This window comes from Equus przewalskii, chromosome 19, assembly GCF_037783145.1.
Source record: "Equus przewalskii isolate Varuska chromosome 19, EquPr2, whole genome shotgun sequence".
NCBI lineage: Eukaryota > Metazoa > Chordata > Mammalia > Perissodactyla > Equidae > Equus > Equus przewalskii.
Genome location: NC_091849.1, coordinates 11790563 through 11808781, shown reverse-complemented (window position 1 = coordinate 11808781; position 18219 = coordinate 11790563). Strand labels below are relative to the sequence as shown.

At 43.5% G+C, this 18219-nt stretch overlaps 1 protein-coding gene and 1 long non-coding RNA gene across 7 annotated transcripts in view; one reads left to right on the top strand and one right to left on the bottom strand.

Annotated features, from left to right (window-relative positions):
• ADTRP (androgen dependent TFPI regulating protein) overlaps positions 1 to 9874 on the top strand; it is a 64760-nt gene extending 54886 nt beyond the window's left edge. For all 4 annotated transcript variants that reach the window (XM_008523182.2, XM_070584066.1, XM_070584065.1 and 1 more), the window contains 2 exons: positions 600 to 751; positions 8777 to 9874. In XM_008523182.2, the coding sequence (XP_008521404.2) occupies positions 600 to 751; positions 8777 to 8811 (187 nt within the window). In that variant the 3' untranslated portion in view covers positions 8812 to 9874. The remainder of the gene's footprint in view (positions 1 to 599; positions 752 to 8776) is intronic.
• The window catches only part of LOC139077252 (uncharacterized), a 69271-nt gene that overhangs the window by 36713 nt on the left and 14339 nt on the right, over positions 1 to 18219 (bottom strand). For all 3 annotated transcript variants that reach the window (XR_011529603.1, XR_011529604.1, XR_011529605.1), the window contains one exon: positions 3308 to 3493. This is a non-coding gene — a long non-coding RNA (uncharacterized lncRNA). The remainder of the gene's footprint in view (positions 1 to 3307; positions 3494 to 18219) is intronic.

The window sequence follows — 18219 nt, the reverse complement described above, 5'->3', positions numbered from 1 at the left end:
TCTATCCTCACATGAGCAAGATCTGAGCCTCCTGTAAATCCATCCATTCCACTCTCTCCATGGCTATATCCATGAACTAAACTCAGGCCAACAATTAAACCCAGGCGCACTGTATTGCAGCAATAATGCTTGATCTCTGCCCCCCATACCCCAACCAATGGAAAGCTACACCTGACTCTTAGCTCAGAAAAGCTAACCTCGCTTGTCTGGCTGAGAGCTAGCAAATGGACACCTTATCAACAGGTTCAGTGTCTCAGCAGGTCATATCTCTGAGGGAAAGGAATAATTCATGTTCTTACACACTTTCTTTGGCTAATGACGTATTCGATGTTCTTCCAGATTCTTTCACTAACATTGAATTTTAACGGATTGGGTAAAACAGCCAAGCCCAGCCCATGAAACAGGATGTCTCTTTGAATCAAGCCTGTTTATCTACAAAAGACTCACTTCTGTAGGTTTGTGGAACATCTCAGCTGTTGACAAACGTCCCCCATGGCTTCTTTTTATCTGCCTGGGCTTCAGAACCCCATTGATCTTGAGTTGGAAATAGCTTTTATTCCCTTGCTCTCCTAATCATTGTGACTTGTCATTGTCTGCAGGGTTCTATGGATCTACTCTGAGACGGGTACGTGGGTGTATCCTGTGTTTGCCAAACTCAGCCCAGTGGGTCTAGCAGCTTTCTTCTCTCTCAGCTACATCCTTATCATCGGCATCTACTTACTTGGAGAGAAGCTCAACCACTGGAAATGGGGTCAGTTTATTTCTCTTTTATTTACAGAGACACTTCCTCCTTACCCTCTCTCCATTCCTCCTGGAAACAGAAGGAGAAACTAGTCCAAAGCAGAAGGCAGGGAGGCTTGATGCCTTTGTCCAAAGGACTCATATGGGTCCTACCAAAGTAGGCAAAGGAAAAACGTAGAGGAAGTTTGCACTTTACCGAAGGACCCCATCAAATTATCACCCCTCCTCCCCAAAACTATACCTCCTCTAACTTTAAGGCTAAAAATCATCTTGTTCAGAGAGCTCAGGACCCAGAGAGCAAGGTGTCACCACCCCCAGCGTGAAAAAATGGACTCAGGATCTCCGTCCCTAAAACTGAGGGCTTGAGGGACACAAGCTGCCAAAATGTCAAGGTTTCCTTTTTGAACGATGTGGGTCCAGCTGACCTTCTTAGCTCTTCTAACCTCGGCAGTGCTTTCGGTTGATTTCCCATTCCTCTCCTGTTAGGTTGCTTCTCAACCTTTAGTAAAACATTTATCAGGTAAAAATCACATCCTGTACTTGAGGCCAGAATTCTCATTTAAACAGGGTCTTGGGCAATATGAGTTATGTCAGTAAGCTAAGCTTTCTAATCATAGGTGAGTAGAACCATGTTGCTTCTTTATGAGAAAAAAATCCTTTTAACTTAATCGATTTAAAAATGGAAGATTTTATTCTCCTCCTGCTTCCTCCACCCCTAGAATATTATTTTGTTGGAAAATTAACAAAGGTCAGGTTGCAACAGGCCCGTGATATTTTTCCCTCTCCAAGGAGAAGTACGGGAACTCTACCCTGATTTTGTATATAAGGAAGGCAAGAGTCACATACAGTCCCCCACATCACACGCCCACATGCCATTCTGTTCTATCAAAATAGAAATGGCAGAAGTGACATCTTCCACCCAATTTATGAACTGGTGTGAAAACATAAGCCTGTGTATGCAAAAACCTGACAGTTTCAGAAGGTTCAGTACAAGAGTGTGTATTTCTGAGACGAGACTGAGACCCTGGAAAAATAAGCATGCAAGTTGGCTTTTTCACATGTTTTCTACTCTTGGAGAATTTAATGGGTTAAGAAAATGTCAAAGGCAATATCCTTCTTGAAAGCAAACACTTGAAAAATGGAATACTAAAAATTGCTCCCCAAATCAGTGTTCTAAATCACAGGAAATTATCCAGAAAAAAATATGTGTTGACATTTCAGATGTGTTGACAACTAATTCTAACTAGTTTTGGCTCCTTGAAGTTCTGGGTAAAGATTTTTGATGCCTTCCCCAAATCTATATAAAAAAGAAACAAAGAAAGAAACTAATCCACTTGAAATTTGGCAGATATAAGGAATGGAGAGAAAAACTTGATTACTCAGATCTTAGAGAACAATAACTTTTTAAATCAATTGCATTGAGTTCAATAATGATTCATTTTTAAATTGTTACTCTACAGCAATTTTTAAGCATCCATTGAACTAAAAATCAAATTTTTCACTATATTTAATATGATTGAGGTCACTGTTTTCAACACAAAGCTCTTTCTAATAAGCTTCATTGTCTGAGTATTATATCCGACTTTTCACTACAGTTAGGTCCCAATGAGCAAACAGGCTGGCACCAACATGTGGATCCTCATTACATCATGCATCTATGAATGTCCATGTGAGTGATGGAGACTATTGTAAGTGGCTATATGTCTCTGTCCTCTCCCTAGATTTTTAGCTCCTTAAGAATAGAATGGGTAAAAAGTCCTATATAGAATCAGAATAGGATCATAAATGTGCTATATTCTGAACAGATCATTATTACAAATGGTTGAATAAGAATTAAAAGAGATGGGGGCCAACCCGGTGGTGCAGCAGTTAAGTTTTCACGTTCCACTTTGGTGGCACGGGGTTCACCGGTTCGGATCCTGGGTGCAGACCTACACACTGCTTGTCAAGCCATGTTGTGGTAGGCGTCCCACATATGAAGTAGAGGAAGATGGGCACAGAGGTTAGCTCAGGGCCAGTCTTCCTCAACAAAAAGAGGAGGATTGGTGGCAAATGTTAGCTCAGGGCTAATCTTCCTCAAAAAAAAAAAAAAAAGAATTAAAAGAGAAATTAGGTCACTTAAAATTCCAGTGGCAGTGAACACTTTTAAATTGGGTAAAATTAAGCAGCACTATGTATGTGAACACATTTCCCTGTGTCCTGTTCTGCTTAAAACACTTCAACTCTCCCCTCAGCTTACAGAGGAAAATCCAAGACCTTGGAATGACACACAGGGTCTGTGAGCCAGTCTCTGGCTTGGCTCTGGCTCACCTTCTTCTAAATGTATGCCCCAGTAGCACCAAACTGCTTATTTTCCCTACACATTAAAGTTTCTCACCTCCATGGGCTTCTGTCTCTCATGTCTCCTGGTCTTTGGCTGTCTTACACTCACTCATTTATTTCAACTCACCTCTTCCAGGAAGCCTTCCCTCGGCCCAGAGATTTGTTTTTACACTAGATCCTGAGTTTTTTAAGGGTTAGGTGTGTGTCTTATCCATCTTTGAATCCCCCATTTCCATTAGCTTACCCAATGGATCAATCACTCCAGACAGGATATCCAAGGTCTCTTCTCTCCAGGTATTAAATGGGACTTTGTGCAAAGGGGTTCTGGAGACAGCGGTCAAGGAGTGACTCTGATGGTTGGAGATTAAACTATTGGACAGGGAGTTTGAGGAGCGTAGGAGGGTGACGCTGTGGTACACTTATTGGAGAGCTGTTGAAAAAGAGATGTATGTTAGGGCAGGCAAGACAAAACAGGGGGAAGAGGTTAGAATAGGAATCAAGAAAACTAGGGTATGTCCCTTACCAGGCCACAAACCAAGCATGTAACCTGTGTCAATCCACTTCAACTCCTCAGTGACAGGATGACCTTTAAGTACGGAGACCACACATCTCAGTTTGCTAGGAACAGTCCTGGTCAATGCCTGCTGTGCCAGGTGTATATAGTTTAGAATTGTCTGGGCTGGAACTATCTATTGTGTGTTTCCTCTGAGTTCCTCTCCAAACCTTCTGTTCTGGACCTATGGAAACACGTAAGTAGCTGTCTACTCTGTCCAAATCCAGGGCGAATCCTCCTTTCTCACCTGCTTCCACAGCCTGAGCTTCCTTGGATGAGAGAAGAAATTCAAAAGAGTGTTTTGGTGATGCGGCGAGAGGCAGTGGTTAGAAAAGGTCTGTGCAGGCTGCCTGGTTCCTACCCTGGTCTTACCACTGGTAGACCTGTGACACTGGGCAAGGCACTCAATGTCTTTGTGTTCCAGTTTTCCCTTGTGGATCATGGAGATGATATTAGTACCCCCCGCCTAGGATCCTTGAGGACCATAAATGACTTGAGAAGTGTCAAGTGCCAAGCATTGGGCCTAGCACATAGGGTCAGTCACTATTGCTCTTAATCTCATTCCACCCCAGCAAAAATCAGTAACCTTTTTTCCTACATGGATATTCCAATCCTCTCCTACAATTTTACACATAAATTACCAGTTTCTCCAGCTGAAGGCGATTAAAAGTAACAACCAGCTAACTAAATGCAAGGTGACAGATATGGTACAGTTCCTGAAGAATTTAGCAGAGTGAAATAGGAGGTCAGGCTACTTGAGGCTAGAATTAATTAAAATCTCTGCTTCTGAAATCCTGAGACACAGTGTGGCCTAGTTGAGAGTCACCAGGCAAGTACTGAATGGTCAAGACTTATCAGTCAAGACCCATCTAATATGCAGGTATCTCTCTAACGGTAGTTCTCAACCTTGACTGCATATAATAAGGGGGTTTTAAAAATACTAATTCCTGGGTCCACCCCAGACCAATTACATCCATCTCTGGAGATGGGAACTCAGCATGGATATTTTTTAAAGCTTCCCAGTTATTTTAATTTGCAGTCGGGGTCAAGAGCCGCTGTCACAGAGCAGCGCTTCTTAAACGGGTATGTGCCTGCAGATCTCGTTAAAGTGAGGAGCTTGTTAAAATGTAGATTCTCATTCAGCAGATCTGGAGTACATCTTGGAATTTGGCCCTTCTAACCTGTGCCCCAGAGAGACTGATGCTGCCGAGCTGAGGACAAGGCCCCGGATACCATAGGACCCTGGGCTCCTCCCAGTTTGGATAATTATGTCTACAGGCATCCTTATCCAATGCGGTGTTCTCCTAAGTCAGCTGCTGGGCTAAGAAAGATGTTGGTAGTGATGGCCACTGATTGCTGAATGTCTACCCACTTTCTGCCTCCTCATGTGTCACGTCAGTGGGTAAAAATGAAGAGCTGAGTGAGAAGGACAGTAATAAGGAGTGATCCCAGGAATCAAATGTAAACTTGGAAAGTGTGTGACATTTTCCAGGGGCACATAGATGCAGGGAGCTGGCCCTGTGTACTAAGGAGACCGCTGCTGACAGGCTTTCAGGAAGGTCCTGCTGGCCTTCAAGAAGATGCTGTGGCTCCAAAGCTCTGCAGAGATTCGGAGGGCCACCCCACCTGACTTGTCACTGTCTCACTCCCCGTCCTGTGCTAGCTTTTGTGTGTCATGGAACAGGTTGTTGGACAAGCAGTGAGTCAGTTCTTTGCACCAGATACCCACCAAGAAAGATTCCATTTCTATTTTGTGGGCAGAATTAGTGGAACATTGATTTCAAACAATGATGGAAGCAGATGGGGGAGGCAGGCTCTGGCAGATCATTGAAAGCTAGGCTTACCATGTCTGAGCATCTAGGGATACCCCAGATTCTTTCCACCCTGATAGGAAGAATGGGGCTGTCAGGGGGTTCCAATATAGGCTCCTTAAAAAAAGCTGCCACTTAAGTACTTAATATTTCCTTTTTTTCATAAGACACAAGGATGCTGACACCAGGACACAAGTCCACCAGGGAGAGAAACCCAACCCACAAGATAGATCAGGCACAGAAAAAGGCTCAGTGCCTCCAGGCCAAAATGGAGGGCCTCTTATATGTAGGTGTGGCCAGAGAGGTAGTCAGCTTACCTGTGGCCCATTACCCCTGTCCTTACATTCCTGAGGGATGCGTATTGGGGTTCAGGCAACCTTTTGTCAGGGCCTGAGACCATAAATCCTTTTCCTCCTAAGGATAGTTTATAAGCTGAAAATTCCAGTCTGGCCAAGTGACCTTATGATGGTGCCTTAGACAGAATGACATCAAAACCTTCCTTTAATACTCTATGCTGTGGACCAGATTTTTTTTAAGGAGATTTTATTGTTGAAAGCTGCTTAGCCTACCTCCTTGGTTTTATCCACAAAGAAATTTGTTATAATTTATAACATGTAAATCATATACAACCTAGTATATAACATATATAAGGTCTGTCTGTCTTGCATGTTGTCCCTGATCATTTTGTAACAAAAGAATATCATGAGATGACTCCATGTGTATTTCTAAAGCCTGGTCCCACTGGGGCAGCATTTAGTCAATAACAAAAATATATCTCCTTTCTGTCTTTCTTGTCCTAGCTTCGTCTCCCTAAGCTCGGAGAGAGTCCTCTCTGGATTATTACTTCTCCCTCTCACTCAGCCTCTTTCCCCACAAGAGCTTCTCCAGCCAGCCCTCAGCTCCATCTCCCTCCTGCTACGTCTGCGCTGCGACTTGTGCTCATCAATGTTCACATCTCATTCCTCTAACACCTCATATCCCCCCAACCATCTGCCTTCTCACCCATTTCCAAGCCAGCCTGCTAAAACTAGGCACATGTTCTTCAAATTTTCAATTCAAAGTCTAGCAATCACTTTTGTGGTTGTAGATATATAGGTGTAAATCTTCGTGAAAAGTATGTTTTTACTTATCCTGTGTTCTGACTCCCGGAATAACAAGGTATAGAATTGCATATGGTATCCATAGTGATGTTGATTAAAAGAATGATTCCTTTCCCATGCCAGTAGAAAACGTTTGGATGATGCACAAGACGAATATTAAATGTTTGGCCTAAATATCTCTACTCCTTGGTACTATCTAACAGAGGATAAAGAAAGAACTAAGGTAAGTCAGGGGAGGACCATTTCCTAACTACCAACTTGGAAGTGTTCCACTGGGAAAAACTTCCTTCAGTGAAGAAAAGAGTAATAACACACAACATCATTTCCCATTCAGAGTTTAAAATCTGTTTTGTAACTTTTGCTTGGGTCAGATAATATGATCTATTACGAAGTCAACAGTTCTCTATCTCCAGCCGCGCACTATGGAAACATGGTCAGAGATAAATTCTGCAGACTCAGAGAAGCCTAGAGACTGCTCAGCCCCATGAGAATTCAGGATTTAGGACCTACCTTCACCTGCTAGAAACAGAAAGAAAAATATGATTTCTGTGATATTGACACCATGTAAGTCTCTACATTATGAAATGACTATTGGAGCTCCACACAGAGACACATCTGGGGAGGGTGCCTTCTCTAGCATATCTGCAGGTATGTGGGAATTTCTTAATACTCCATCTAGCTGCTTATGATTCGATGTGACAGACTCTGATCCAGTGGAAGGAGCCACCTGCTCTCTTCTGCTAAAAGAAGTTCCCACCACCGCTTCTGCTTCTGCTTCCACTGCTTCTCTTCTTGAATGGAGGAGTCTCCAATCTTTGGCACCCGGGGTTGAAGGAGTGAGGTCATGATTACAGTTAGACTGGACGTTCTCAGGTTTGGTAAAGAGGATGGATAAAGAAGTTTTAGGAGCCCTCCGAGTGACTACAGGGGAAGCAAATTTGAAAAGTTTGTAGTAACCAAGCTCTTGGACGTCAGGGAATTAAAGTGTTATTTAGCTGAAAAATGATTCATTAAAGACCCAAAATGTATACTTCAGAAAAGAGAAGGTACTGTGTAGATTTAGTGTAGAGAAGACCCAACTAGGGAGGAAAGAATTCACATCAAAGTGAAAAATAAGTAGAAGCATAAATGAAAAGAACGTGAAGCCTCTAAAGCTGGATAAATTGTAAGGCTTCACTGGAGTGTCTGGGGGTAGTCTGGATTGACGAGGAGCAGAAGAAGAAGGGAGGGGACTGTCCTTAAAAATAGTGAGACATGAATACAAGGATGGCCATGAGGGCTGTGTGATTAGGAGCTGGCTGTCCCAGAAAATCAGTGTCATGATGGGGCCACAAGTAGGACTTCAAGTCCTCAGTCACTAAAGCCTCTGAGAATGGGAGTTCCGGCAAAATAAAATTAATAGAAGATATTTAATCTTTACTGTCAAGGATATAATTGATGGAGAGGGCAGGTTTGAAGGGTAAAGCATGGAATTAGGAGCATGAGATTGCTGTGGTGATACTGAGTCAGAACTAACTGGGCTCTAACTTCCAGAATGGAAAAGAAGAGGCTGAGTTGAAAACAAATTTTCAAAATAGGATTGATAGCATTTGGCAACAGACAGGAAGGATAACGAGTTAGTGAAGTTTTAGAAAGTTCAAAGCTTACGCAAAAATTTATGATCGTTACATATGGAGGTACAAACTTGGCTGAATGGAAGTCATTCTAGAAATTGAATGCTATAATTTCAGTAGAATAGAGCCCTTTTACTGAGCTTGCTAAAAAACTAGTCAATATGCCCATACTTTTCCACCCAGGCAGGTAAGTTAATTTGGTGAAGGTTACCAATTGACCCCTGATTCGGTGAATATCCTCTCTTCTATTTCCTCTCTAATTTGATGTGGTCACTTCATCTCCATCTGCAGAGCCTCAAAATTTGTCAACAGATTGTGTGCAGCCTGCAAACGCATGACCAAAAGCAACAGCAATCAGAGGCTTATATTAGATATGCAGAGCCACATGAAGGCAAACAGCACTGTTGGCCAATGGGCTAGCTGTGAGCCGAACACCAAGGAAGACAGCAGAGTTGCTTCTTGCCCTTGTGGTAGTAGTGGTGGGTTTTCGGAACTCCTTAAAGTACATCTTCTTGCCTTGGAAAAGTATCCTCGCCTTTCTACTGCTCCAAGTCAAGATTTATGTCTACCCACACAAGAATACCCATTAGGGAACCCCTGGCATCTGAGTCTCTCTCTCTGTTCTTGATTGTACAGGTGATATGATGCTGCCTAGGAAGAAGATGAAGTAATTACATGCCGTTTTCCAAGAACTAAGGAGAAGAAAACAGAGTTTTTTTCTTTTTTTTTTTTCCTGGTTGAGGGAGGTGGTGGAGCAACATAGGAAAGTAAGGACCAGGGATGATATTTAAATTTAATAAGAGGGTTATGAAGGTAGCTTAATTTGAGGACTCTTGGTGTTTTGAAGGGTTTACTGGACATGCCAAAAACAACTCCTGCTGTCTCAGAATTTGTAACCTTTGTCTGACCTCTTTGGAGGACGATCTGTGGTCAAAATCTGGCCAAAGGCCAAGAAACTCATGAACTGGGTGTTAGAGAATGTTTAGAGAGAGAGGGTGACTCAGGATTGTCCAAACTCTTCCCTTTACTGATGAGGATGCTGAGGACCTGGTGAGAAGTCACCCACATGAGGCCAAAGAGTTAGTCAGAACCGAGACCACAGCTTTTATCTCCCAGACCTTCTAACTCCCAGTCCTGTGCCATTTTTTAATAATCCCAACTTTCCTAAAAACAATCATTTTTGTAGACTAGTTATTTTCATGGATTGCTCATCTCTTCTTTTTTCCTTGATCTAGATAGAAATGTAGGGAGATGGCTGCTACTAAGTTTCCTGTCTACCTGGTATGATAGCAAATTATTTGGGGCAATGAGAAAATGAATTATAAAAAATATTGGGGGGCCACCCCATGGCCGAGTGGTTAAATTCATACACTCCGCTTCGGCGGCCCAGGGTTTCTCTGGTTCAGTTCCTGGGCACAGACATGGCACCGCTCGTCAGGCCACTCTGAGGCAGCGTCCCACATAGCACAACCAGAGGCACTCACAACTAGAATATACAACTATGCACTGGGGAACTTTGGGGAGAAGAAAAAGAAGAAAAAAAGAAAAAGATTGGTAACAGATGTTAGCGCAGGTGCAAATCTTTAAAAAAAAAAAAAGATTGGGACATCTATCCTTCTTGTGAGCAAGCATTTGGGGCAGGTATGAACATTGAACACAGTGCCATTGTCAAAATCTTTTCTATTAAATATTGATTGATTCGTGAAATAAATATTATACATTTTTCTTGGGGAATCATCTGGATGGGAAGTGATGTGGTTGCGAGTACTGCTGCGATTGCCTTGGTACGAAGTACTTTGCTGGGCCAGTTTCTGGCTTAGCAAAGCTGACTGTCAGGTGATTAGTAAGCACATTCGTGAACCCTGCTTTGATTTTTCTAGTGGACTTTTCCAGGTCTTTATTTACAGGCACATTTTGTAAAGAACACAAATGACAAATGTCTAGTGGTGGGTAAACATGTTCAAGTCTATGGGTGTGTCACCAGGCCTGTGTGGGCTGGGATGTGGGCACTGGAGTACATTGTACTTGGGCTTCCCAACCTAGCTTTATACAGGGGAAATTTTGGTAAAATGGACATCAAGAGCAATCTCAAAGTATTAGAGAGGAGGGCAGAATATCCCAACAGGACAGGTGGTCCAAGGGAGGACTAGGACAAACACCAAGAAACTTGCTCCTTCTCTGCCCCTTTTGTGCTGTTATATAAATATGAGCCTAAGTTTGTGTGGGTTGAGCTGGGAACACCACTTCTGTCCTATACCTGCTGCTTCTTGACTGCTCTGAGCACCTGGTCTTAGAGGGAGCCCAGGAGCAGGTGTCACAGTGGAAATTCCCCAAATATGAAGCCCACAGGGGGTCACCCAAATTTTCCACACCCCAAAGATGACTTGGGCTGCATACTTCCGAGGGTCATAGTAAGCTCTTGGCTGGGATGAGCCTGCAGATTTCTATTTGTGGCTTCACTGTCCCTGGGACCAAATTAAACCTTGATGCTGCATGACTGGCCACGGTGCGATACCTATTCCAACACCAGAAATCCCTCAGAACCACTTCTCATTGCGCACACACGCACTTCCTTGGTGTGGCTGAAGCTTAAGAAAGGAGAAGCAGCAAAACACCTGTAATAAACACTGATAAACATTCATTAAAAGGTATATGGTACTTGTGTCTACATAAGGCTGGGTTAGGCCCTTAATAGTTATAAAACAATACAAACCAAGTGATGAGAAAACCAGCGATAATATTTGTATAGCGTCATGTAATTTACAACCACGCTCACCTCCATGATCTCACTTTATCCTCACAAAAATCTTGGAAGTAGAAAATGTATTATGTCCTCATTTGAAAAATGAGCAAACCGAGTTTCTGCTATTGACGTGCTGGTAAATATTTTAAAACCAACTCTCTGGAAAAAAAGACAATATTAAGGCCCTGATTTACAGCGTTTGCCCATTTCCATGGTGTAAATGCTCCAACATGGCTTTCTTCAAGCGACCAACATGCCGATGAATGCAGGGTTGGGCAGAGCTCTGCTCAACCACTTGGTCCCTGCGAGCCTGTACCAGCTGGCTCCAGCACACTGCTGGGGTCAAAGGAGGGAAATGACTGGTCCAAGGTCACGCGGGTGGTCGATTTACAAGCCCACCTTCCTTCCTCTTTATTATAGAGCAAAGCAGTAATTGACTACCTGCAAGCCTTTATTTTTAAAAAAAGCAAAAATCTATGTACATCTGCGAGGCTGGACAGAAGAAGGTGGTCAGGGGACCCCAACTTGGCAGAAACTCTCCCCATACAGGCAGGGGGAGGAGTGACACCACTGCCTCACGGACTGGTCCATACCCGTGCTCATGTTCTAGAGGTGCTAGCGCACATGTAACACCAACTTAGAATTTGGGGAGAAGACTTAACTTGTTTGCCTGAACAATACATCAGCCCCATCCTCTCCCCCCAAAGAGTCATACATTTCTCAAGCTATTTTCAGCTTCTCTGCACCTACTCACTTGCAATACTTGTCATAACAGGAAGTCCGTTTCACATACTGTAATCCCCAAACACGTTGTGCCTGCACGTGGGGAGCGTGAGGGGGCTGAGGGGGGAGTGATGAAGCCAAGCCCCCCAGAAGGCCACCTGGCTGAGCACTGAACCCATCCCAATCTGGGCATCCCTCCTCCCAGGCCCAGGTGTCAGAAACCAGGGTCCACATCCAGACATTGTTTTCCTTCCTCATGCAGTTGGTGGTTCCTTTTTTTTTTTTAAATAAAGCATTTGAGTAGGCGGCAAAGCCAGTCAGAACTGTTTATTTATAGCTGTGGATTTTCAATGCTGTATAAATTAGAAATCATTGCTGAATGAGGCCCGCGCCCACTCACACACGCAGGGCCGCTATCTGTGAGTCCTTTTACACAGTTTGACTGTACACAGTCTAAAATGGGAGAAAATGACATGCTCTGAGTCAAATGACGGAGTCACAGCTAAACTGCAAAGCAGAAAACCAGCAATTATTTTTCCTCAGCACAATATGGGGAGGACGACAGGTGCAATTATCCAATATTATTTAACAGCACCGGTTTGTGGTATAGGGAGAAAATAAAGGTTTCTGTGTCTTGGAGAGGAGAAAAAGAGAAAGAACCTGCCTCCCACCTCCTGTTTCTGTGGATTAAGCTGTGTTATGTAAATTGAAACTGGCCAGGATTCCAAAAAGGGAAGGGAGAACCACCTGGCTCCCTCGCTCTTCCTCCCTGGAAGCTGGCAACCTGCGTCATCAGGGACTTCTGAGAAAAGGTCCCTCGCCTTGGGACCTTGAACATCCTCCTCTGAGGCAGCGGCTTCAGGTAAGACTGTGGGGAAGGCCGGGTTTGCTGAGCTCCTGTCCCTTAGAGGGACACCCTCTCCTGTGTTGGCTCTCCTTCCCTCAGCTGAAGCAACATGAGGTAAAAGAGAAGGTGGCCCACAAGCAATAATTTTCACTCCCTTAATCAAGTCTCCCCCTTTTGTTCTCCGGCACTTTTTTATTCCTATTCCCAAGCCTTTCCTTAACCTGGTCACTCTACCTAGAAAGACCTCTCTTGTTCCAGCTACTATCGAATAAATAAGTTGTCCTCCGTGGCGTCTGACCTTACTGGAGTGCCACTTCCCAGATCTCCTAAATAGTTTCCTCTTACCCCTCCAGGGCACTGGGCTTGTTCCCATTTCTACACTCCCATAGCCTGCCATGTCAGTCCCACCCAGCATTCCACCGCTCTCTTCTGCGTCTATTTTCTTGCCTTCTGTTTCCATAACAGTCTGGAATGCTGGAAAGAACATAAGCTTCAGAGCAAGACCAGATCTGAATTCAGATTCTGACTCCACTACTCACTACTTACATTGAACCCTGGGAAAATTGCTTACTTTTCTGAGCCTTGGTTCCTTAAAGTCCTATGATAGTACCTACCATGATTAAATAACATTATTTAAAGCGGTGGATGCAAGTGCTTGGCATCTAAGGTACCCCATCCTATCCTGCTTGATTACAAACTCCCTGAGGCCAGAGGCCATGTCTATCGTCTGTATCCCCATGAAGGCCCAATTCCAACCATTAGCAAGTACTGAGAATACTTACAGACTGACTTGAGGATTACTTACAGCTTCTTAATCGTATAGGCTTCATCACCAAATAGCTTACTGTTTCATTTAAGATACACTCTTCATGTCAAATCTCAGAATCCTGTCAACAATAATGATCAAATGATAGTTTCATGTGACCTGGCAGTGGAAAGCACATTGATAGAATGGTTCACGGAAAGGAAAAGGAGGGACCGGTCCCGTGGCCAAGTGGTTAAGTTCTTACTCTCTGCTTCGGTGGCCCAGGGCATTGCCGGTTCAGATCGTGGGTGCAGACCTAGCACCACTCATCAGGCCATGATGAGGCGGCGTCCCACATAGCAGAACTAGAAGCACCTACAACTAGAAAATACAACCACGTACTGGGGGGCTTTGGGAAGAAGAAAACAAAAGTTTGGCAACAGATGTTAGCTCAGGGCCAATCTTTAAAAATAATTGGGTGGCCCTGGTTACCCCAAGGAGGGCTTATGAGGTGCTAGGCTCCAAATCAGGGAGATCTGATCTTTCGAAGAGAAGTGGGAGAGGTGAGAGCACTGACGACAAATATTGTTTACGTCAGAATTTATTTTCCTTTAGGGGCTGCTTACCCCTTCCTTACAGATATTGTATGCTATAATTAAGGCCTGATCTAGTCTGACTCTGACTTCATCATAACCAAGACTTCTTCAGCCACTCCCATGGTGTGATTCTTCAGTGACCTTGGAAAGGGTCTCTGCTCTTATGGACACCCCAAATATCTTGCTGGTGTTCAAAAACATCCTTCAGCTGGGATAAAGCCTTCCATTTTACATGGAGAGACAAATTTAACGTGTAAATACTTATGAGGTGACCTGTTACACTGATTCGTGTTCACTTATCAGTGAAGGACAGTTGATGATTGGAAGGCAAGTTTTAATATGGGAGGAGGCATGCTTGGCAGAGTGTAGATGAGGATATTATGAGAAAAGGAACAGATAGAGAAAGAGTCAGCCGGAGACTCTGAGGACAAACCTTGCCTAGTTCACAATGTTTTACCATGTGAATTGCTAAGAGATGGCTGGGTATGTGTCTTGGCTCTCCACCCATCCCTGAGAGAGCTAATGTATGGTTAGCATACCCCCAAAAAGAGCTAGGCAGTGATCTTGGCTGCTGATTCTTGGCTGACAAGTTTCTGCACGTCTTTGGAAGAGTGGAGAGAGGAGGCATAGCTGTGACATGACACTCTTTATGATTCCAATCTTGATTGTCTGGCTGGCACTACAGGAATTTAAACTTGCTTTACGGCTAGGGAGAGAAGCTAGTTTGGGGTTGTCACCATTCTTAAAAAGGGACGAGACAAAGCAAAGAAAAAAATTTGGATTCCATTGGCTCCTGAAGAGTTTCAGTGAGGGTTGAACTTCCCCATGATTCCTTCTTACCCACATCAACCAGTCCCAGGGATCCTAAAGTGCTGAAGAGAGACTGACACTTATTAAGGGCATACTGTGTGCTTCCTTTGAGAGCAAGGAATATTTGTTATTCACTACTGTATCTTCCTCACACAGCCCAGTACATAATATACAATTGACTTTAAATACGTATTTGACTCAGACAAATTTAAGTAACCTGCTCAGTGTCTATGGTGGTATTGGAAATCAAACCTAGATCTATTCAACCCAAATGCCCCAATAGTTTCCACTCCACCAATGGCTTTTAATATTTCCTGATAGATACCTTCAGAAACACATTTTACATCATGACCCGGTAGAAACACACACACACACGCACATACACTTTTAATATATGTGATAGATCACTTTATTTTATATCCTATTATTTGAAATATATTGTGACCATTAAATTGATTTATTCTTTTTGTTTTGTTTTGCTTAAGGAAGATTCCCTTCCTTAACCCTGAGCTAACATCCCCTGCCAACCCTCCTCTTTTTTTGCTTGGAGAAGATTAGACCTGAGCTAACATCTGTGTCAATCCTCCTCTATTTTTTCGTATGTGGGACACCTCACAGCGTGGCTGGTGAGTGGAGTAAGTCCACGCCTGGGATCTGAACCCGTGAACCAAGCTGCCGAAGCTGAACCCACAGAACTTTAATCACTTGGCCATAGAGCCCGGCCCTAAATTGATTTCTTAATCCAACAATAGGATTGCAACCAATAAGTTGAAAAACACTGCACTCCACTGTACTTTAGGATTCATTGGTTCATTGGCAAGTAATTATAGGGGGCCTACTGTGTGTATGGTCCTGGCATGTGCAGGCTGTGGCCTGAGGGCATGGACACGGCGGTCATTGCCTGGGCCATCTGCACTAGGGTTAGGGCTTTGGATCCTTTCGTCCTGCAGCACCTTTGGGAACACAGAACCAAGCCTTGTTTTTCCAGCCCGCTTTCTTAGCAGCTGCTTTGCTAGACTCTGCTCCTCTGAGAAGCTGACAGGAAGAAGAGAAAAAATGCTTCCACTACGAGAGCTTACAAAACCTTCCGCTGAGGCTTAAGTCTGGCCGGAGCAGATATATTTGGTTACACTTCAGGGATTTGTTTTCACTCAACACTTAATTTTATTAAGATCCGAATTATGAAGTTAAATGACGTAGCGTTAGGAAAACAAATACTGTATGAATTTTACCTTGCCAGGAATCTGGTACGCGATTCTGAAAACTCTCAATCTAGGCATGTTTTATTCCACTTGAAAATTTTTCTAACTACATTCTACAAGGCACTCACGTTGTCATTTTATGTGCATGCAGTAACTCAACTTGGCCAATTCTAAAGTCATGTGGTTAAATGAAATTCTTTTCGTTATAAAATAGATTGCCGGTGTCTTCCTCTGCTAGGCTCTTCCTGCCATCGTGACCTGTTGGCGCCCTCACATATCGCCAAAGGAGGAGGAGGAGGCCAAGAGACCTGCCTGCAGCCAATTCAGTGCTAGTCCTGATCCTGCTTAGCAATGTGGATTTCTGTGTAAACCTCAAAACAAGGGAAAGAAAAGGCCAGTTGTGGAACGTCCTTCTAACTCACAGATGAACTTCTCTTGGGCTCCTCTGGGAGCCGTCTTAGACCCTGGACATGTAATACAGGGATTACTTGCATGACTGTATTAACAATGATAAAGGGAAACTTTCCTGTGCATTCTAGTGAGTTCAACCAAAATGCCACATGCACATTAATCTTGGTTCTGTGGTTGCTTATCAGGGAAGAGAATGAAATTACAACTCTGAGAGAGTCTCCAAGAATAAGAGCCAGCAAAGCTCCAAGCGATTTGGGCATGAGTGTGTTTATGTGTGTTCCAAGGGATCATGCTTGTGTTCCTGAGGTCACAGAGAAGCCAGCCTTTTTCCCTGATTGGTGGGTGGAGGTGCCCAGGGCAGACAGCTCTTTGATTTGACTAATCGCCTCACTACCTCTCACCTTGCCCCCTCCTACCCTCAACACTTGTCAGTTTGCTTCATCCTTCACCCAGTCACCCTTAAAAGACCCTCCAAGTGCCAGTGGCCTTGGCTCCTCACACAGAATATCATCAGACTAAGCTGTTTACCCAGTATCTAAATATCCCAATTAGCATTTAGCTTAAAACTTTACCATTACCGGGCCAGCCCCGTGGCCAAGTGGTCGGGTTCGTGCTCTGCTTCAGCACCCAGGGGTTTCACCAATTTGAGTCCTGGGCGCAGACATGGCGCCGCTCATCAGGCCACGCTGGGGCGGCATCCCACATGCCACAATTGGAAGGACCCACAACTAAAATATACAACTATGTACCAGAGGGCTTTGGGGAGAAAAAGGAAAAATAAAAATCTTAAAAAAAAAAAAACAACTTTACCATTACTGAATTTAACTATATTTATAATATAAATTCATTTATAGTTGCAACAACATATAAGTAGTATAGCTATTGTTACCTTTCTTGGTTTCCTAGAGCTACCATAACAAAGGACACAAATTAGACATCTTAAAAACTGCAGAAGTTTCTCCTCTCACAGTGCTGGAGGCTAGCAGTCTGCAATCAAGGTGTCAGCAGCACCATGCTCTCTCCGAAGGCACTAGGGAAAAATCCTTCATTCGGATGGCTCCTCATGATCCTTGGCTCATGGCAGGATCACTCCAATCTCTGCTTCCATCCTCATACAGCATTCTACTGTGTGTTTCTCTTACCTTAGAGGGAATCTGGAATCTGTGTCCACGTTTTTCTCTCATTTCTCTTGGTTTTAGGGCCCACCCTAAGTCCAGGATGATTTCATTTCAAAATCCTTAATCCCTTCTGCAAAGACCCTATTTCCAAATAAGGTCACATTCTGAGGTTCCAGGTGGATATTAGTATTGGGGAGATGCTATTCAACCCAGCACATCATCCCTGTTTTGCAAATGAGGGGACTGAGCGTCAAAGATCATTGCATATCAAATTTTAGCTTTTAATTCTTCTCACTTGTCTGTCTTAATTCAAGCAGTCACCAATAAAAATTTGTACCATCTATTGAGCGCCCACTATGGAATGGCTGTTTGCTATTCGTTATCTCTAGTCCTCCCCATAGCTCTAAAAAGGAGACATTACTATCCCAATGCTAAGGATAAAGAAACTGAGGCTCAAGACATCAAAATGGCCAACAGACACATGAAAAGGTGCTCAACATCACTAATCATCATGGAAATCAAAATCAAAATCACAGTGGATATCACCTCACATTTGTTAGAATGGCTATTATCGAGAAGACGAGACGTAACCAATTTTGATGAATCTGTGGACATGGGCACACTTCTACGTTGTTGGTAGGACTAAATTGGTCTAAACGCTATAGAAAACAATTTGAAGCTTCCTCAAAAAATTAAAATAGATTTACCATATGATCCAGCAATTCCAAGTCTGGGTATATACCCAAAGGAAATGAAAATAGAATTTTGACAAGATATGTGCACTCTGTGTTTGTTACAGCATTATTCACAACAGCCAGGATATGGAAATGACACAAATGCCCATCAATGGATGAATGGATAAAAAAAGATGTGGTACTTATACA